We start from the raw sequence: 22,572 nt of genomic DNA, 5'->3' as shown, positions 1-22,572 counted from the left end.
CAGCTAACATAGTCAGCATTTATTTATTTTCATTTTTAAGCAATAATACTGCAACAACTCTCCCACAACTAAAACATCACATACCCATTGCTCATCTGAACTGCAGGTATGTTCTGTATAGACTAGCTGAAATCGTGTTCCTTTTAAATGGACTGCCAGCACGCTTGTCCATGAGAATTACTGCTCAGATCCTCCATGCTAGTGACTTCAAAGCTTGAAAGCAAGAAATTATGCCTCTGTCCTCATCCATCCCTTGCCTCCTTTATATTTTTAATTTCCCCGCCCTCCTCTTTTTTTCTCTTCCCCAATTGCTTTGCCAAGGAATTGTTTGCAGCAGTTTAAAACTTCAGTAATGAAAAAGGCACTGTAGTGAATCTTTCCACTGCAAAATATTATACGTCAGGAAGAAAAATTGTATGTTTAATTACATTCTAAATATTTTTTAGTGTTTGGAAATTTAACAGAATATTTTTAGTGATCATTTCTCTGTGGGCAAACTCCGGCATGATTAATCCTGCAACTTGTCCTATAAAGTAGAAATGTTTAGAATATTTTTACATAATTCAGAAAGTGTTTTGATTAGCTTGTGTCAAATATTTTCTAAAAAATTGGAAGAGATAGGGAAATATAGACCTCTTTAGTATTTTGGTGATGTTACAGAATGCTAGATAATTTTTACTTTACAAATAAATTAGTTTTGTTTTCTACAAAATGTTTTGATGTGTAAAAGAAAAACAAAAGCAGAACAACAATGCCTTTAAATGCTGTTTCTGCATTTGAAAAACCAATTTAATCTGTATTTGATATGCATGTCATCAGAGTTTTATGTTTGAGAATCTTCTTTTAGCTGTGCAATCTCAAATATCACAGAAGTAAATCCTATTAACAAAGACTGCTCTAGATTTAGAACTTTCAAAGTATAGATGCTGTAACATCGTTCCACATTAAAGACATGCACTAACTATATTTTCTATAAAATAATGGGGGTTTGTACCTGCTTGTATGTTTACTGTAACTTTTTGAGAGAGTGCTTGTGTATATAATATATAGAGATGTCTTCTATACATTATATAACACATCTGTGTCTGTGTTTGTGAAAATGTGTTAGTATGTGCATATATTTCTGTAGCTTACTTAATAGTATGAAAGATAAATAATGTCACTGCTTTGAATCTTACAATTCTGTTTATGTACAAGGATAGCTAATATGTGGTATTTAGTTCTTAATTTGTCCTCACATTGGTATGATACAGTATTATATGCCTGTTTTCTTTGATGGTAAGACATAACACACCTCAAAGATCTCAAGGAGTATTTATCATATGCACCAATTAAAACTATAATATGAAAATTAAGTTCCTAAAGATGTGTTTCTGGTCAGCGTGATTGAAAGTTTGAAGCCACCTGCTTCAGAAATTTCATTGACTCCTTTGGCTCAGACTTATGTCTGACTTATTGATGCCATAATCTTCAGTAAAAGTTGTCTCTGACATTTCAAGGCAGAGACATCCTACTTCTCATGCATGTGTCCAGACTTCAAGTTTCTCCATATTTGAAAAGATTTGTCAGTTTGGACAAACTACCGTAATGAACATGTTGTGCATGCCTAGCAAAGTAGTTCCTTTGCTGATGTAGCAGTATGATTTCTGAAACAAAATTAACTCTACAGGCAAAGAGAGTTTTCTGTTGATACAATAATACATCATTAGAAGTTCTGTCAGCATAACTATGTCAGTTGGGAAAAAATTCCCTTGAACAAACATAGCTTTGCCAGCAAAATTTTAATTGGAGAGCTAGTTTTTAAAACAGCAAGAGAATTAGCAAATCCCTAAAAACACTGTTTGCTGATGAGAGAATATGTAGGAGAAGTATCACTTTACGTGCCCTGTTCTTAAACTCTCGTCACAGGCATTGACTACCGGTCTCTGTGGGAGACAGAGGCTGGGCTAGTGCCCCTCAATCTGTATCAGAATGGCCACATTACTGTTAAGCATGTGCCAAAATATTTGCAGGATCATGTTTCTTGTAGGGCTTTTCAATAGGAGCAGTATTTTGTAGTTCTGTGGCAGTGTTTATAAAACATACTGCAGTTAAAAACATAAAACCAGACTTCTACTAACTAGTCTTTTTAAAATTTGGAGGTAGACTTTTTTTTCCCTTCAATTCTCCAAAGATGGCAATCCCATTTTTTTTGACTTTGCCATGAAACAATACCCTCTGGGCTTTAGTGACAGTGGCTAGAGTGACTAGGAGCCCAAATCACTTTTAAAGAATTATTCTGCAACACAGAGGTGTGCTGTAATTCCTTGTATGAACCAAGCATCATTTAATATGTGTCCTTGTCTGAAGTGTTAAAGCTTTGCCTGTATGTCATCACTTTTGTGCTTGTACTTTGGCCACTGTTAAGACAGAGGAAGAGACTAATGTTAACCTGCTGTTACGGTTGTATGAGGTCTCTGTCTTCGTAATGCATCTCCATCTGGAGATGCAGAGGAATTGAGTAGAACAGCAAAGGAGAAAAGCTGCTCAGAAAGTTGGTGCAGCTCTCTGCTGCTTACAGGGTCCTGGGTTCAGGACCCCGGCAATGGGAAGGCAGTGGGTATGCCATTGCCCTGCATTCTACCAATTTTAAAATAAAGTTACAAATGCAAAGTGGTATTTTTAGCCATGGGATTTCTTGGGTGGTGTGGAAGAGAAACCAAATTCAGCCTGTAAGTTTTGCTTGCCCTAAAGATCAACCTGTGTCTCAACTATCCCTTCCCATCTATTGTCTGTGTTGTCCTGAGATCACTGTCTGCAGTCAGGTTTCTCATGACAGAATTTCCACACTGCCAAAATTTTTCCATTTCGTGTTAGGAAGTGACTCTTGCCGTTTCCTCTGTATTAATTTTTAGCTATTCAATTTTAGGGCGATATTTTTAATCCACTTTTTAGAAAAACATCCCTTTTGTGTGTTTTATGTGCAGCATACAAGGAAACCAGTAGATGGCAATAGCAGACCAGTGTAGTTAAGCAAACACAAATTTAGGTACAAGGTTTTAAACAGGAAGCATCCTTTAAATAATTCTAAATAAGATGAAAGTGGCATTGTTTTAACAAAATGGAATAAATTACTAAATTATTGAAGGAGAGTCATCAAGAAAAATTCAAATTTGCAGTTAGTCCCTAACTCCCTTGAAGTGATTGGTACCTGGAAATGTGTTGAACTGCTTTTCTGAATTTAGAATTAGAAACTGTCATCAGTATTGGAAATATATGCCATGCTCTTATTGAAGCACAAAATGGCCTTTTCTCTTCCTAGGGCAAAATCTGAAAATCATTGCAACTAACAGTTTTAAAGCAGACAGAGTGTCTCTGGAGATATTTTCCCATAAAATTTTATTTAATTCAGCTAAATGATGTCTCCACCGTCTGTTAGAGCAGCACAGAAGGGTTAGGGTAAAGAACACATTTTCTTTGTTCCTGTGCACATGATTTTGCTAATGATAGACTAAACTTGAAAAATCTGTCTTCCTTAAGTAATGTCACTAGCATATTTTCCTGGACACAGTGTTAAGTTCATTTCCATTTTGACTTTAATTGGTGCAATTTTAAACCAAATAGTTTTGTACTATTATCTTTTTGAGCATGAGGTGTAAGCTGAAATGATAAACAATGTTATTCATGGCTCTGAGTAGTCCTACTCTACAAGGTTAACGCATTTTTAGAAATGAATTACCATGATTGATGGAGTATCAAAATGTGATTCTTTTCGTCTTTACACATTCCGTGATTTTGAAGCAGTCTAATTTAAGCCTTGTGTAGTCTGTCTAGCCTGCTCCTTATGATGGTTGCACTGCATTTAATTTTTTTTTTATTATTAAACCTCTCAGTTTAATTGCAAAAGATTCTGTTACTGGTATGTGCAACTTAAAAGGGCAGTACTGTCTTTGGAGGTTAAAAGATATTTGTCAGACTTTTAAATGAATGCATTATGCATTAAGTAACCTATTTCACAAACTCCATTTTAGTTTGAATAAATTGGCTTCTAATTTAGCAAGACCAAACCTAGTGTTAGTATCTTTTCCTTTTATTTCTTTACCTTTTTTTTTTTTTTCCTTCTATGATACGTAGCTTTAGGATGTTAGATAAGAGCCTTCTGAAAGTGAAAACAGTAAATATGCACTAAATAAGGAACAGCTTGCTCTGGAGTCTGAATTCTCTAGCCTAATGTCGATCCACTGAGTTGCCCCGTTTCTCTCTGCTCAGCTGGACCACGGGTTTACCATCAAGAGATCAGGGTCTTTGGACTACTACCAACAACCAGGAATGTATTGGATAAGGTATGAGATGGTGCAGCGCCAACAGTCAGTGTTTCCATGGCAACGTGCTGGCAGTCTCCATTAACCAGTTCCTTCAGTGGATAAACATGCTTTTTGATTTGTTATCGGGTCCATATGCTGCTTTATCAGTTTCGTTTTAATCTTGATTGAGATGCCACACCCCTTCATTCCCTTTCTTCACCCATTCCTCACACCCACATTGCCAGCTTTCTCTTCATCGCACATGCTCAATATCAATCTCTCCTACAGTTAAAAGGACAGTGTATATAGAAAATCTACCAGATATGCTGAAGTACGCACCCTCCCCCTCCCTGTGCTTGTTAAGGCATCTGCTTCCCCTGCACTCCTGTTTCAAAACACAGGAGTGTTTGAAAGGAGTAGCAACAGGCTCTCAGCATATATTTTCCTCTTTTTCCATGCAAGATATGGAGCTATATACTGTCATTTTAAACCCACTAAACACAATCCTTACCTTAGATTGAACAATGCATTTACATAACACGGGCTGTAGAAACTCTCCTAAGTTCACTGAAATACAATGCATTGTATGTGCTGGTAAGCTTGTGTTTCTAACAATGCATTCCTTCTCTTTTCTTTTTAAAACCCTTCTGATACCTATTTATTTTGATTTGATTATTTTTTTTTTTAATATTGCATGAGTCTTTTGAATATATTTTTCTTCATTGTGTAACTGTGCCAGGGTTGTCGTTAGCTGGCTTAACCTGTATGATAAAATGGGTCTCTGGGAGGGAGGGGCTTATTCTGCAGCAGGGGCAAGGAGGGATCCAGGTCTGATAGCCCACAAGAGGCCCACACACCTCAATAAATCCAGAGTCTTGGAATTTCCATCAAGTGGTTACTTGCTGTCTTTTTTCTTTCTTACTACTCACAAGACCTACATTTGGAACTGGAGAAATTTTTAAAAGTTTCTTGTGAAACCTGTATTTTCTAACACTGCCTTTAAAAACCTGTCTGTGAGAGATTTGTAAAAACTCAGCAAATTAACCACATTGGCAAAACAGCAGAGATGGTCACTGCAAATGTTTCCAGTAAAGTATAACTCCCACTCTGGATCATTTCACCGAGTGCATGGATTGGGCTACAACACACTTTCCCTAAAACCTAACAGTTCCCTGCGCGCACACTGAGGGCTAAGTAGTTTCAGATATGGATGTTCTGGGGAAAGAAAAAAAAACCAAACCCCAAACCAAAACTAAGCCTATTTTTCAGGCAAAAAGTAGAAAAATAGTTCCAATCCATCAGTTGAACGCTGGCTAGCAAAAATTGAGAAAGACTTTCACTCCAAGTCTCGGAGTGTGCAGCAGTACCTGTAATTCATCTAATTCCAGCCTATTGCACTTGTGGTGGTAGCTATAAACCTACCATGACCTGTGAGGGCACAGCAAAACCTGCTTGATCTGTCCTGTCACTTGGCATGCTTCATAGGTTGCAGCCCTGATGGCTGCCCAGCATCTGTGCTCCTTGGTTTGAAGAAGGGGTGAATGGGGCCTGAGTGCCCAGTTTCAGCTCTGTGTGTGTTTCATAGCATTAGAGGAATTTTTCTTATCTGCTTAAGAAGGAAAGATAGCGTTTTCTGTCAAGCAGAACTTTGACAAAGAGTTGCAAATTCAGTGCCTCCTCTGTGAAGTGGGGGAAGCTCGCATGAGCTCTATTTATCTTCCTGTTTGCTATACATGTTTTGATCTTTTAAAACTCCACCTTCAGGGGGAGCAGACCACCAGAAAAGGAGTCTGTGAGAAAAGTGAGCATCTCCTCAGACTGGCCTTGACTCAGTTTAACTGCTTAGCCCAGGTTTTGAAACAAACCATATGCATTTTGAGGATGTAGGGGGGAAGGGTCTAATTCTGCAACTTGGTAAATAAATAAAGCTATAAAAAAAAAAAAAAAGGCCATTTGACTAAAGCATTGCATGACCATCAGCATACAAAATGACACATCCTTGAATAATGGGCTGGAGCAGATGGGCGATAATCTCTCTTATTCATACATAAACTGCTCTGTTTTCCAGCTGGGGGCAGTAACAACAGTGTTTATAATTAGGGTTTTCTAAACTGAGCACCTAGTGTGGAAAGGCAAACTGGGAGAGCAGGACTTCTAGGCATAGATGTTTAATTAGGAAATCCGCTCGGAGGGGATACCTCTGACCAAGCACTGCTGTGTGTTTGGGCCTCTCTCCTCTCCCAGAAACATGCAGCTGCTCTGGTGACCAGCATTTTAGCCTAAATGAAACTATTTCTATGTAGAAAGTGTTTATTTTTAAGTAGTGCAGATGCAAAGCATATGAAAAGGTTCATCAGTTCCCATCTACAAAACAGATACTTCATCACAGGCCTATGAAAATTAACCTGAATTCACAAGTAGAGCAAAAAAATTAAAGCAGCTACCAAGAAAAATGTAACACTCCCTTTGTTATTCTTAACTATATGTTTCTTTTCTTTTTGTTTTCATCCCTAGTTTCTAGCAGTTTTCTAAAATACTTTTTAAATGGCACTATTTCCTCCTTCAATAACCAGAAAACCTTCTTCTTCCTCTGCCTAGAAGATTTTCCTTTTCAAAGTCCTTCAGAATCCTAGTTTTCTGATCACTCATTCTGCATACTTTTATTCCCTTTCAGTAGGATAATATGTACAGAAGTGACATGATTGGTTTTAGGTACTAAAATAGAAGAAACCTTATGTACAGTAGCAGTTATTGTAGCAGGTATGAGCTATAGTGCCTGGAAAATTTTAGATGGTTCCTTGAATATGAAGATCAGGAAAAAACACCGAGGACAAATCAGTAAAATCATTTGGACTCCAGGGTAATACACATTTTAAAAGACACCCAGCTAATAATGTTGGGACATCAGCCCTGCAATTAAAGGTGCAGAAAAGGCCAAAGCAGCATCAGTAGGGGATAAGACCTGGAGGTCCCAGTTAAAGCTCTGAAGTTTGGGCTGATTCAGAATATCAAGGGAATACCAGAATGATTGTATCTAACATAAAATATTAGTAGAAAATATTACTATATGTAGCATTATATATAAGATCAGAATAAAATGTTAGGGTATGTTATTTTCTATATATTTACAGACATTGTAGAAAAGCTAAATGAGCAAAATAAAACCCAGGAAATATATGAGAAAGTCATTAATGATCTATCTATGTAATGATAATAGAAAGGAGATGAATTGCATTGGATGCTTAAGAAAATAATCAATCCGGTCAGTATTGAATTCATAAAATACTGGATTTTTAAAATAGAGGTCTCACTGTCACAGTTAAAAATGTATCTGAATAGCTCATTTTCAAACCCAGAGTTCCATCTTCCGTGTTTGGTTCCTAATTCACTTTATTTTGCATCTGTTGAGTTACTTACACCTGTCCCAGGTGGATACAATACACTTTCAAGTCAAAAGTTACAGCCAGACGTCTTGATGGGACAAGGAAGTTGGGAATTAGGCTTGCTATGTGTAAAGTGCCATTTTTAATACAGTAAAACCCTCTTTAAACTGAATATTGGTAAATACAGGCAAATATCTAAAATCATTTAAAATCTCTTCTCCTGCTCCTTGACTAAAAAAACCACAACTGATTTACAAACTATAAACAAAATTCACTCATGCAAACAACTTGGCACTGAGTCTCTTTCACGTGTAATTGAAACCAGCTGAGGAATTGTGTCTCTAAAAATGGGTGATGTCAAAGAGTAAACACAAACTTAAATACAGCAATATGGATTCAGCAGTTATGTCTTTGTGTTCACTCACCAATACAATACTAACCATATATCAAATTGATTTGGTTTTCTTTCTTTTTTACTTTCATTTTAGCTAAATATCATTTCAGAAGTTACGTGGTGTGCTAAAGCACTGACCTTTTGTATTTGGAGGTCTAGGTTCAAATCCACTCGATTAATTTATCCCCTCGATGTGGTCATTTGCACGTCTCCAAATCACCGTGTAACTTCACTTAGCTATACCTTGTGCCTGAGGGACTAAAAATAACATGAGTGTCTCATTCCTGGACTGAGGTGCATTGCTAAGTTTGAAGTATTCTCAAAAAAGTGTCTTGATTCATGAATCAATCACACACATATATATATATTATTTTTACATATATATATATATAGAAACCCATGGAAAAGAAATTTTAAAAAAAGATGAAACTGAAGGGCTGCCTGACTTGTGCCATGAGCAATGTTTACTGGTCATTTTTACAGTAAGGAAACCTGACATTACGTATCTCAGTGTATAGAGGTCACTAGTAAGATGTTTAAGGAAATAAGATGAACTTATCTAGGTGTGAACATTTAAATTTGTGCATACATGCACATGTATATAAAAGAAGGTACTGGAAGACAAATACTAGTGTTTCAATACATATGTTCATGTAATTCTGCACACTAAACAAAGCATCATGGAAATTGCTAACAAATTGCAAATATGCTCCAGCAGAATAAAAGCAAGTGAAGGGAAGGGTTTCTTAGATTAATGCATGAACAGCTGCATCCCCAGTTTAGTCTCCTGCCTGGTATGAATAATGGATTGACTAAGAGGCAAAATGCACAATAATGTTCTTCTATTAATGGAACTAATATATATCTATATTTGGTGGCCAGCAGTAAATTAAGACAAGTGAAAAGAATAACAGTCACTGCTCACTTTCATAAAATGCAGTTACTCTAATTCAGTAATTACTGACCTGACAGAAAATATCAGCCCACAGCTAAAATAAGGCTCTTCCTGCTGCAAATCCAACACATATATCAAATGAGCTGTAGTTTTCTAGTATCTGTTCATAAGCACACAGTTCAGTGTTTTCAAAATAAAAAAAAAAAAAAAGAATTTACATGGCTCAGGATTCTTGTAACATCAAGTGGTAGAAATCAGGATAAAGACACTCCTTAAAAAAAAAATCCTGGAAAAATGCTAATTGCACCTTAGTATATAGGTGACAGAAATAACTATTTTAAAATAATGCTCTGTTACTTTAAATTAAATGCATTTCCAAAAATGGCTTGTTAACCATTTGGTAGTGAGTGTCAGGATTACTAAATGTTGATACAAAATACATTAGTTCTTGATGCAATACTTCAGACCCAGCAGCACCAAACTATTAGAGGCAATCCACTCTGCTACTGAGTAAGAAACTCTACCTTTCCTCATATGGATTGCACGAGAACAGCTACCTGTTTTGAATAAGAATGCTATCCTTACTTTTTAGTTGCCATTACAATCGTACAGTGCTCAAAGTTCTCACTCTGTAACCTCAAGCCAGGAAAAATAAAACATCAAAATGTGACAATGGAAATCTGGGTTTTGCAGACCTGTGAAGCGTAAGTGCACTTCAGATCCTCTTATTATTTATTGAAAGAGTAACTTGAAGTAGAAATACCCTGGAAATCCATAGTGTACTGGTTCATGCACCAGCAAACCACCAGATGAACAGCAGGTGAAAGAATACATCTGTTAAACCAAGGTAATGTGTATAAGAGGCCTTATTACAAAAACATCGATGATAATGACAAAGCTGATTTTTGGAATATCTCCACATGCACAAGAGAGTACAGTAGGTGAAAATTGCACTTACAAAGCACATGCAGTCAATAAGTTCGATTCCTGTATGGGCTATTCACTTAAGAGAGTTGGATTTGTGAGTCCCTTCCGACTCAGAATATTCTGTGAAATCTGGGAAATGTGAGAAATGCTCAAATGTATGTATCTATCTTACCATCTTCTCTGCGTTCCAAAGGCTTGGCCTGTCATATTTTGAAATTCTTTGGAGGTAAAAAACAACTGTAACAGCATTAAATGAAAAATTTCATGTGTGCAGAGTGCAGAGTGGCAATACTATCCAGCTGTGTATTAGACATGGGAAGTATCAAACTTCCTTTTAACATTGGGCAAAATAAGCCTGTTGATGAAAGTTCTATAGGGCCTGAGTACTCTGTCTGTGGCCAGAGGTGTCCCATTTAGTAGTTCTGACATGTTAAACACTAAACATTAGAGTATGACCTGTGTGGTTTTGCTTTCACTACATAAATACCGACTTTGCCTCTCTGTGGCTTTATACATATTTATTTGATAAGCTCTTTGGGTGAGAAAGGCTCTGAATGTCTCTCAGCCCAGGAGAGTAACCACAATAATGCCCCTTTACAAAGGGGCATACAAGTAATGCCTCTTTACAAAGACCAATTAGATCAAATGCAGGGGAAACTTTGGATAAAAATGAAAACACAGTCAAAAAATACCTCAGGAAGTTTCTGAAGGGTTAGGAAGCCAGAAATATTTGGTCCTACAAACTACAGCAGCATAAGGTGCTAGATTAGGTGAGACCCTAAGCGTTATTTTGCTTGACATTTTTTATTATTAAGCAAGGGAGCACCTTTATGTATGTTTAAACAAATAGGTTTAAAGCAAAGTCTCTAAAGCTTTCCCAACAATAGTAGAAAACTAATATCTTGGGGCATATTTTTAAAGACATTTTTAAAAAGATGTCCTGACGTTTAGTCATTTTTGTCCTTTATAAAAAGCAATATCCCAGGCTAAATTTCAAAAAAATGTTCTTACACATTTTCTTCAGTGTAACTTATCTAATTTTAAATACCTTCAGATTTTACATATACATTGGTCATTCTCATATAACAGGTTTTAAAAATAAATTTTGAATTTAATACAATTATTTTTATTTATTCAACCAGAAATGTTTAAATTTCTCAGGGGAGAATATCTATTACCACAGGATGATGTGATGTGGCTTAAACTTTAAGTAAATGCTTATTTCCTGTAAGCATTAAAAAAAAATATTTTAAATGGAAATCTGTATTTTATAGAGTGGTAATATATGCCATTCTTTTCAATTTTCACACAGAATTACATACTGTATGCAGTATATTCACTGTGTGTAAATGATCTAGGTATTCTTCTGTTTCACATTAAAAATAATCAAAAACTGAATTGGTTCAAGGCTAAGAAATGTAGAAGGCATTGAAAATACTGATACTCTTAACCAAAAGATAAGCAGTAAACAAAGAAATGTTTGGCAGATGAAAAGTGTTGGATTTTGTAGCAATTATTATTTAAAATATGGAGATGAACTTAACAAAGGTTATTATTTTACCCTTTTAAAGTAGTGCTTTATAGGTTCTAAACACAAAAATAGTAGTTTATTAATTTAGCCTAACTAAATCCATTTGCTATAGTAGTTCCATACTCCTGCCCATCCTTCTGTCTCTGTTACATCATTATTGAATGCTGGTTGCATTATTTGAAAGTGTGGATTGCTATAATGCTATTCTGCACCGTTATGATGGATTTAGTTTTCATTTTATTCTCAAAGATATGTTAGCTATAAATATATCTCTGCTCTCCTACGAAGCTCACATTGTAACTTGGTAAATATTCTAGAGAAATCGGTCATGCATATCTCAAGAGAACACAATAAATCCTTTGAAGTAGAATAACCTTTTGGCTGCAATCTTTTAAATGGGTTTTTATTATAGGGACAAATTTTATGAGCCTTATCAGTGAAACCTATTCATTTCTCAAAGTTATCTTTGCCTCCAGTGCCATGATTTGATACTTGGTTGCATTTTGTATGTCATCTTACTAGATACCTGCCTTTTCCCATTTTGCTTTTTCCAAAACAGTCAAAGGTCATGATTTAAGAAGGTAACCCTGCCTCAGAAGGCAGCTAACCCTGTGTCAGACCGCTCTTGCTGAATCAAGGCCATCCTGTTGAATTTACATTTTTACAGTGATTTCAGGGACTGCATTCTAATATCCCATAATCAAGAAAACAGCAAAATCCAGTCCTGTGCTTGAAATTGTTAGTTAGACTAGGGCTGACCTTACTTGGGTTGCACATTTACCTTGTAAATGCGCCAGAAAAGCAGAAGAAGGAATGTGGCTAGAAGTTATAGCTATCTTATTAAGGCTTGGGTTCTTAATAGTGGCGGAATGATCAAAAAGTAAAGCCCATCAAGTAAACGTTCTTTTTTCCCATTCCTAGATACCTTATATAGACATAGATAAAATTAGCAGAGTATTTAATTTGGTAGACCTTGGTTAACAGGAAGAGACAGCATAGTCAGGCTAAACAGGTCTTTCTGTCACAGCTCTTCAGTGTTCTCCCTAAGAACATCCATTGAGCAGCATGATGTGTCAGGGAGCTGGGCTAGCTCCCTTTGGTGTTTGTTTTTCTCTCTTGTCTGACAACTTCATCACAATCCATCTTTGTTAGATGATTGCACTGACTTGAACACGGGTGAGTGTGTATCAGCCTCCATTAGGTTAAATCAAAGACAAGCGTACATCTCTGCCTTGCCTGTAGAAACAGATTTATACTTTGAGAAGGGTGGGGGAAGGTCAGTTGGTATTTGGCTTGAAATTTGAATCTGTTTAAGGATGAAATTAATAGCATCCAGAAGTAGAACATATGGCATTCATATATATGGCACTGTATCTGCTTGATGATGTCACACTACCTCTTAAGGTTTGGGAAATGCACTTTTTAAAGCATTTAGCTGTGTTGTGGGCTCAACCTTTCAGACCTGACTGAGACAGAAGAGGTTTAATTTGGTCTGAACATTTATTATCCCTGGTATTTTCTGGCCACATAAAACCTCATGGTTTTCATTACCTTTGCATTTCACACACAGCCTAATTTCATTTATTCTTATTTTATGCCCCTGCCAGACCACCGCTCTTGATAAGGAGAGGCAGGTTTTCCGACGAAGACGCAACCAGGATGTGAGGGGACGTTACAAGGCACAGCAAGCTCCACCTGAACTCAACTCCGAATCGGAAGATTATTCACCAAGTTCATCTGAGACTGTTCGCTCACCTAACTCACCCTTTTAATAAAACACTTTTACTCAAAAGTCTTGGCTTTAACCCTTTGAGACCCTGAAACTTCTTCAGACCTGTGTGGAATGATTACAACTGATATATCCAGCAGTATAGGCTGGGATGGTGGAACACAAAAGGGTGCTCACAAAATCTTTGTAAGAATAATTTCCTAATTGATTGAAATACTTGTTCTCTGTTTAGATTGCAACTTGCTGCTAATATGATCCTCAAAGGGTTAAGGCTATTTTGCTTTTTTATTTAAAGATAGAAGCAGTGAATGTTTTCATCAGTGGAGCTAGGAACTGCAGTATGTAATTTTAGCACATGTTAACCCTCTGAGTAAATGATCAACTTAAATTTTGACAACCCACATTAGGGTTTTATTCTGGCTTTTTTGCTTTTATACGCACATATCTTTTATAGTATCCTGAAGTTCCTTGCCAGTTTCTGGCCAAAAATATATGAACTGTACTATTGTTTAGGAGTTACAGATATAGGCTTAAAAATGAAAATAAAATTAAACAAATGGTATCTTCTTCAGTAGCTCATTCTAAATCTGCATCGTACTTCCACAGGGAGTGACTGTCATTGGAAGACATTATGCAGGCTAAATGGGAAATTCAGTTTAGGATATCCTCATGGTTTACAGAAGATGACATGATGATGGCCACAAAAGGTTGCTTCCATATAGTTTGCTCCTAATGACAATGTCGAGTCTTGGAAAGTGGCTTGAGGACACGTTCTGTCATGTAATAGTATGTAATGATCCAGTTGAGAAGTTCCTGGTTCCTTTGTGTCACATTCAGAAATGTGCAGGCATCCTCTCAGCACAACCTGGCTATTCCAGCAGAGTCATTTTAAAGGATTAATACTGATGAATGGAAGATAGCTAGAGTACTTCCAAATCAGGGAAAATACAAGTCATTTAATATATATGTAAACCCTAAACTGAATTAGCAGAAGTTTTGTGTTAAAATGGAGAAACTAAAAATGATTCACCAGTTCTATTTGTAATATTTAATAAAATGGGCATTTACACAGAGTATATATATTTCTAGTTTGTTAAAACCTCAACACAGCATTATAGCTTTTTATTTGACCGTTATCCTAAAGTTGGCTTCTATAAAAATACTACACTGTGTAGACTTTTGCTTCAGATGTGATAATTTGAAAAAAAAATAAATGATACGGCTCAAAATTTCACTTGAATGAAAAAGTCAACTTTCAAAATCATGTTCTAAAATAAAAAATAACGTGGTGAAATTTATAGTTGCTCTTATTACTCATATAAAACGGAACTTTTCTCCTCTAAAGTTAAAGTTTTCTCATAGTGTTTTTTTTAAAAGTCACATAAATGTGGTTTCCTCTCTCTCTTTCTTTCTTCCTTTCATATCATACAACTCAAAGTATCAATATGCTATCCAAAATGATATGCAGTTTTTCTGCTTTTTCTGGGAAGCATAAATAAATTTTGCAGGAACAAGGCTAGTTGCTCACAGTATTGTTCCCATTCTGAGTTGTGTTTGCTCATGGAACTGTCCATATGGCAGCAAATGTGTACCTGCAACTTGTTGGAGCTAGTGTAAAGCTCTTTTGCACTTCTAGTTGGAACTATCTAGTTGGAAGTTGAACTGTATTTCAAGAAACACTGGAATTCTGTTTTTCTGTCCTACAAAATGCATCTTTCATTACCTCAGACATGAAAATTTATATATTAAAAACGTGGAATATTTTAAACACAGGAATTTCATCTTGTGAGCCTTCACACAAGTGGTACAAGTAGTTAACTTTTTTATTTTTTTTAATTCACCCAATACTAAAAATCTTGAAGTGAGATGCTTAGTACAGACAAGTTCTCTAGGCTTCCTTGGTAATACAGAGAGAGATGAACATTCCAGGTTTGATTCATCTCACCTGCCATGGGCATGCATTTTAGGCAGGACTCGTGTTTTGATTAACCTATTGGTCTCACTGCATGGACTGTAGAAGGAACTGCTGGTGGAAGCTTATATCAGACACCAAGTTTCAGATTACGAGTTTAGTGGAAAGTCATCTAAGTCATCAGGAAACTGATCTCTGAATGTATGTCCAAGGGCAGAAGGCCTGTGCATGGACTCAGTTACTCTGTCTGGAACCTGAGTAACAACATCTTAACCCAAGTGAAGCAAATAAGCACCTTGTTGGAGAATTCCACTGGGGTAGAAGGTGAAGGGACCTAGGAACTGCCATACAAATGCCCTAAGATTTTAGGTTTTGGCATCTGTGTCAGATCCTTGACTATGACTATCCAACCCTAGTCACACTGAAGAGAGAAGATGCTCAGTAAATGGGGCACAACCACTGCCACTGTAGTGTTAATGGTTGTAATTAGGTAACATTTGGATAGGACAGGGATTATTTTTCCATAGAATCAAACCCTCAGACAAGGTAAAGCCTTCCTTGCCACTTACCTACACTAATTTACAGTAGGTCAGGATCTGGCACACGTTTTTCCAGCTCTGGTCTTCCCATATTATATCACAGCCTTCCCTTTAGAAGAGATACAATTCAGCCATGTAATGCAAGACATACATGTGGTAATAAAAAAGAGTCCATTAATACCACATGCTCCTTGACTATTGTGAAAATTTGGAAGTCTTAAAGCAAGGGATGATGTTCATTCTTCTTAATTAGAGAGGGAAGTCAGGAGAAAAAAAATATGCTTCACCTTATGCAGGAGAAATATTATTCAAAAGGCCATCTGGGATTTTCCTATCACCTTTGCTTTGCTTTGGAATACAGGATTATCATTAAAATAAGATGTTTGGCTCCTTCATCTTACACCATCTTGTACTACTTAAAATGTATGTAAAAAAAATCCTAGATCCTGAAAATCCCACTCATACCCAACATTTTGTATGTTTCTGATCTTTAGTTCATGTTTTATGAACATAACTATAAAAATATTTTTAAAGTTATTTTTAGGTCTGTGAGGGACTGGGTTTCAAAATGTTGATAGCTTATTTAAGACTTCAAGAAAAGGTATCTGAATATTTGAACTGTTTTAAAGGACTTTGCAATCATGGGTTTAAATATATCCATATACCCATATATATATTTTAGTATAACCATATATATATGTATATGTATGTATGGTTTCATGGAAGTAATAGTGGCTTAGGCTTGTTTGGCAGTGACTGCCCTTTCTTTCAATCTAACCTCTGAATTCCTGAGGGTAAGTGAAGACAGAATATGTGGCCCAAAAAAATATTGGAAGCACCAATGAGAAAAAGAAATCAAACATAATACACTATTTCTAATGTGATAATCTGGGAGAGCACATAGCACACTGTGGTCATTTTACTCTAATATGCACCAGTCCTTCTGACTTCTTTCTTCATTTCCCTTTTGAATTTTTAAGCATTGTATTGCTGCTAAGTGTGACAACAATTGCTTTTTTAAATACTTATTATGTATACAAGGCCAGCTTCCTCCCACCAAGCCTGTGTAGTTAGCAGAGACGGATGGCAATTGTGGTAGGCACCATCTATCACCAAGGAGATGGAGAGGAACACTTCCAAAGGGTGATTCAGGTCATCTAATGTTTCATCTCTGGAGATGCCTGACAGTCTGATCTTAGTATTAACAGGAGAGTAGACCAGGATCACTTCCAGCTTAATACCTCTCAAATAAATATAAGCAGGGATAACATGGACTTCAACCTAAGTGCAATATTCTAGTGAGCTTACATGCAGTAAGCAAATTTTGATGTGAAAATATAGTACTGATAGCACAGGATTAGTTGAAAGGTGGTGAGCTGGGAGTTGTTTTATCTAATTTCATCCATCTAGGAGTTAAGCATCTAATCTAGGGCAATAATCTAAATTTCCCTTATAGATGCTAGAGACTGGCTTCTCTAATGGATAATTAAAATTCTAGGATGGATTAATCACTCACAAGATGATGGGCCTAGCCTAAATATATTTAGAACATGATTTATTAAGCCATGATGTATAAATTAGTATTTCTATAAGTTACAATTTTCATAGCATTATTATACAAAAAATCCAGAATACTATGGTTCTACTCAGAGGGTTAACAGAAAAGCACTAGGCATGCTGATTACATTGGTGTATCCGAACTGCTTTGCTTTTTTAGCCAGTGTTTGCTGATTTTTTCAGAAAATTCTTGAAAAATTTCAAGTTTGAAATAATTTAAGTGTTGTTGTTTAAGGAATTTCTATAACCAAATTAATCTTATTTTTAGCTCAACTTATCACAGGAATAATATGTATCATTGATGCAGTGTAAGTCTGTAGTTATCAATTTTATTAATTCCACAAGTGATTCCAGAAATCTCTCTTTTTTTAAGTACTTACTATAGAGCTTACAATGGTGGCATAGGTGACTGAGACTGTCTTTCTTATTGGTAAACAAACAATATTGTAATTTCAAGAAAGTCCTAAGAATCAGCTTTTCAGTTTGGTAGTGTACTAGTTAGGGGAAAGCTATCTCATTACATGCATTGTGTAAATCATCTTTGTAGATGAAGATTGTTCATATTAATGAACACATTCTTTTTCCTTGACATTGTAGCAGAAACTGTTTACTTGTTAAAGAACAACCAATACATTAATTTGCTTCAGACTGTTAGAGGGGAAGGTGAGATTCCAGTCATTGACAATGTTATTGCGTTACAGTAGCCCTCATCTAATTTAAATGTGGTGCATACTACAATAAGGAAAGCCAAACCTGTGAATAAACTCCTGAAAAAGCCTGGTGGGTTTTTATTCAGTTGGGTGCTCGCACACAGTAGCATGTGACAGAAGGAAGGCTTTCAAGAATTGTTGAAATGAAAGCGATATATCCACAAATAAGAGCTAAATTGCAATCCTTTCCCTATGGGGCATATATGCTTGAAAAGAAAAAAAATAAAGAAAAGAAAAGAAAAATTGGCTCTGAGGTTTGCAGTGCTACTATATTACCACAGGGCAAGTACATTAAATCATTGTTATTTGCTAGCCTGGGGTATATGTTAGAAAATGGCATCTTTTTTATTTAGTTTAGATTGTGGGCAGGGAGAGCTTTCCTAATATTATTGCAGTGCTTGCTAGTGCTGCCATGGTTAAGGCTGTGTTAGTATTTCCATTATAAACTCTTAGTCTCAAAGGTTTTTAATTTGATTGTAAAAATTTGCTTCAGGCAGAAACTTGGCATACAATTTTTCAACTCAGAGTGATTCTTTTCCTAAAATATGAGAGAAATCAACTTGACCTCTTCAACATTTATTTTCTAAGTGTACACAAACATTCACAGACACAAAGGTGGTTTTTATGCAGCTCCTTTCAGATGAGTTACGTTTTCAAGCACATCTTGCAGGTTTTAACTACAAAGGTGACAGCTCAGACCTTTTGGGCATTTTGAAATCGAGGGAGAAAACTCAGTGATCAAGAGCAAAAATGTTCCACATGTGGGAGAGTTTTATTTTGACATGACAAGCATTTAAAGTTTGTACAGTAATGGGTATGTATACACCCTACTGAGTGTTTATGTAATTCCTAAACCCATTAGTTTAACTCTGGAGCCCCTGCTGGTCTAGTGGTAAAGGCGCCGCGCTATCACCGCGGAGACCCGGGTTCGATTCCTGGTCAGGGCCACTCCCGGGCAGGTGGGGCTCGTTAGCCCTTAAAGGCAACCCACCTACGTCCTAAGGACCTCGCTGCCACCGTCCAAGCTCGCTTGGCCCCGGCAGATGAACCTTAGGATTAAAGGGTGGGCTCAGTTCCGCGCACACTGTGTCTCACCTAAAAAATCCAATGCGCAGGCTGGAAGGTGGAAAGACCTTCCCCGGATCTTCGCTCGCGAAGACTGGCCATTATTAGTTTAACTCATTCCACATAGAAAATGCTAAATGTGAATATGCTGAGTTTCCCTGTAAGACTGGGTAAAGAAGCAGTTTCGTTCTATGTTTTATAGTAGCACCATGGACAAAGCTGACAAGACATCAGCAAAAAGGGTCCACAAAGAGAGGAATCAAAGGGACATGCTTTCTCTTCAGGGAAAAAAATTGGTCTCAATAAGACGGAGTTGAAAGCTCACACTGAATAAGAGGGGTATTAAAAGCAATTTAAAAAGCGTAAGTATGGAATCATTTGAAAACCATAAAAGTGCAAGGGAGCCACACAGTGTAGTGAATTCATGCGCAGAGCTAATCACAAACTAAGCTGGAGCAAATTTACAGCTACAAACAGGCATAATTAATACACAAATCAAACACACCCAGTGGCAGATGGAATTGAAATCCTAGTTCTTTTAGCAAACATAATGCAGACCTCTTCCTCATATATTCACTAAATGAGACCGTGTGTAGCTATTTGAAGTAGTGTTGCGTAAGGGCTAGTGGGGAAATTAGGTGTTTAAGAAATGGCTGCAAATTAATTGTTTTTAGTAGCAACTCTGCAGCACGCCTCTACCTCAGTGGGTCCTTTGGGAAATGACAGCTTTCAAAAAGTGACGCCTATGCATTTTATAATTGTCTGCATGTATACTTGGATAGGCCATGCCAAATGGCTTCAGTAAGAATTGAGTTGCTATAATGAGGCTTCATGTTGTCTGCAGTTTTTTGCAGCAGAGGCCAGAGGAAGGGGCACAGTATCCATGAAATAAAGAATTTGTGGATTGACCCACCTATAATGGAGATGTCTTCCTAATACTTCTTAGTAATTGACTTGAGTGATAAACCACAGTGCTCAGTCATGTCCACAAATATTCTCTGTACCTAAGTACAGAGGGGACACAGGATAGAGTTGTGCCATTTTCTAGACATCCGCTTACAGTGCTCCACATTTTGTCAAGCCGTGTGTAAATATCGGATGGGGAAAATAACTGTTTATGCCAAATGATAGAGCTAGAAAAAAACATATAAGAAGTGATTGGCCATGATAATTGTGGACTGACCTTTTAAAGATGGTTTCCAACAAATTGTCAGACAGATTTTTGAGAGTTTGTCCAGTAGAACCATCAGAACCAAGAAACTCCAACTGATTTTTAGGTGCAACTTGATCCATTCACGAGAAACTTGCCTCTTGAGGTGTTTCTGATACATCCTCTTATGTGTGTCCATTTGTAGGAAGACTCTGGAATCAGAAAGCCTAAAGATACATTTGTTTCTATGTATCTAACAGATTTTAAAGTTAATGACGGGTTATTCAAACACATCTAATTTTAGGTGTCTGGATTAAAAAACCACAGTGATGAAAAAGAAGCTTAGCTTACTTGTCTCGAGTTACTCTTAGGAAGAGCTGACATTACTACCATGGCTATTACTGCTGCTGCTAGTATTGCTGTTTCTATTACCACTACCACTATTGCTGTTCAGAGGCAATTCTTTTTTTGACCTACACTTCTCCATTAGGTGCCTGGAATGCTTCAAACTTGCTAATAAGACCAGAAGGGTCTGATATGAATAAAAGCACCTATAAATTTGTTTTCTTTTCAAACAGAATGCCCACAGCTATTGAATCTGGTGCCCATCATACGGTGAGAGTTTGAGAATTGGAAAGATTGATATTGGTAAATTCAAAGAAGGATTATTTGTAAGCTATAAATACAATGTTCAAGGGAATTCCTGGTGCTGTGTCTTGCAAAAGAGGATGACACACTTTTTTTCCTCTTCTGAAAATCCAAGCATGTAGGAAAAGGCAAATAAACATTTAAAATATGAACTTCTGGCAATTTGGTGTTTATCATTAATCTTAACTAGGTGTAGTCTTTGTGAAATTGCTTCACTGTAATAGGGAGATAGAATTTAAGGTAGATAACATCAGATCTTGACAACTTTTGCCATTGATAGTTAAAGGAAGAGAGGAATCAAATTGACTGACTGATGCTAAAACAAGAAGTACTTCAGGAGAGGCATTTCCAGACAGAGGTGATGGGAAAAAGCAGGGAGGAGGATGACTTTGGAATAATTCTAAGAGGTAAATTTATCACTTGCCATTTGTGCTGACCTTCGGTGTCTTATCTGAGGGGGAAAAAAATTAACTGGTCCAAGGTTAACCTATTTTTAATTTTTTTAAGGAATTAATAATAAGCTTTTTTATTCTGCCTGAAAGGAAATTGTTGAAGGATTATTTCATTGTGAAATTAAATTGCACTTTTCTCATGCATACTAAAAAACCATCTAAGGAAGTAGTGGCCTTTAAACAAATTTGTAAATTATTTCAGTTTAGAAAAATTTTCATTTCATTTGAAAAGTAAGAAACTTAGGAATTGCTATGTGGTTTGAATGGCGTAGATGAATCTCTAATTTTCAAGGTACTAATTAAGTAATTTCTATATGGCATATATTCATGCAAAGATAAGGAGGGAAGCCAAATGGGATTTTTCCAAATGTGAAGGAACAGAAATGAGATCTGATATTATCATCTTAATTTTTGAGCTAAGTTTTTAAGTTACTGCTTACTTTTCTGAAAAGTATTTGCTCTAAGTAGGTAATAGAATAGAAAAGGAAAAATCACTTAGTACTTCAGCTCTAGTCTCAGATTCTAATGACTTCATGATTCTTGAACAGAGAATCACTGCAATATATTTCAATTCAGTCATCACAAGCAAGCCACCAAGGAGTTAGTTCCACCTGCATTCCTGAGGAGGTGTGCACAGGCTTGAAAAACTAGTCATGCAGCCACATCCTAGCTTTTCCACATAAGCCTCTGCACCAAAGTGAGTCTCAATGAGCATGGTTATGAAAAAAGGAAGTAATTATTCAGAAAATTCTCACTTCATGTGTTAATTTCCCAGAACAGGAGGTGAGTTTGGATAGGCATATGGAAATTAAATATAGTAGTGGACTGAGAGGCTTTGTATCTGGTGCCCTACAACATTATATATATGAATTCTCATGAGAAATGTGAATACTATTTTACTGTGGAAGCCTGCTGAATCCCACTAATGACTGGAAGTTTCATTGTAAATGGCTGGATTTTGGGAATTAACAGATAAATGGAGAAATACAATAAAAAGCCAGAGGATAATACATTGTACTTTTTCATTTGTTCTGACAACTGATTTAGTTTTAATTTTGTACTTCATACATTATCAGCAAGTGTGCTGGAGTATAAAAGCTACAAGTAAGGAGCTACAAGTAATATGAAATCCCACCAGGGCTCTGTGATTATTTTTGCTGAAAGGCAGGAAAAGTGCCATTTTATTTATTTGTGACACAAGCCAAAAGTTCCCAGAGAAATCATGAATCAAAGAATATTCTGAGTTGGAAGGGACCCACAAGGATCATCAAGTCCAACTCTTAAGCAAATGGTCCATGTTGATAAAAGCACGTATTTTATCCTACTCTCATTTACAGGTTAATGGTTTCTATTTAACTGATGGTTCATGGAATGCTTCTTGATGCAGGAGATAGCTG

The 22,572-nt window shown here is 36.5% G+C and overlaps 1 protein-coding gene across 3 annotated transcripts in view; it reads left to right on the top strand.

Moving 5' to 3' along the window:
* Positions 1–22,192, top strand: part of DCLK1 (doublecortin like kinase 1) — a 241,751-nt gene extending 219,559 nt beyond the window's left edge. Inside the window, exons 17-18 of one of the 3 annotated variants that reach the window (XM_050332449.1) lie at positions 4,249–4,322; positions 13,021–22,192. In XM_050332449.1, coding sequence (XP_050188406.1) covers positions 4,249–4,322; positions 13,021–13,078 — 132 coding nt within the window. In that variant the 3' untranslated portion in view covers positions 13,079–22,192. The remainder of the gene's footprint in view (positions 1–4,248; positions 4,323–13,020) is intronic. The other 2 variants (XM_050332448.1, XM_050332450.1) reach the window with 2 other exon arrangements.
* Positions 22,193–22,572: the final 380 nt, after the last annotated feature.

The sequence above is a fragment of the Myiozetetes cayanensis genome, unplaced genomic scaffold (assembly GCF_022539395.1).
Source record: "Myiozetetes cayanensis isolate MyiCay16 unplaced genomic scaffold, myiCay2020 scf5-8, whole genome shotgun sequence".
In the NCBI taxonomy this organism is placed as follows: Eukaryota; Metazoa; Chordata; class Aves; order Passeriformes; family Tyrannidae; genus Myiozetetes; species Myiozetetes cayanensis.
Note: the sequence above shows the minus strand (reverse complement) of the source record. Positions and strands in the feature narration are given on the sequence as shown.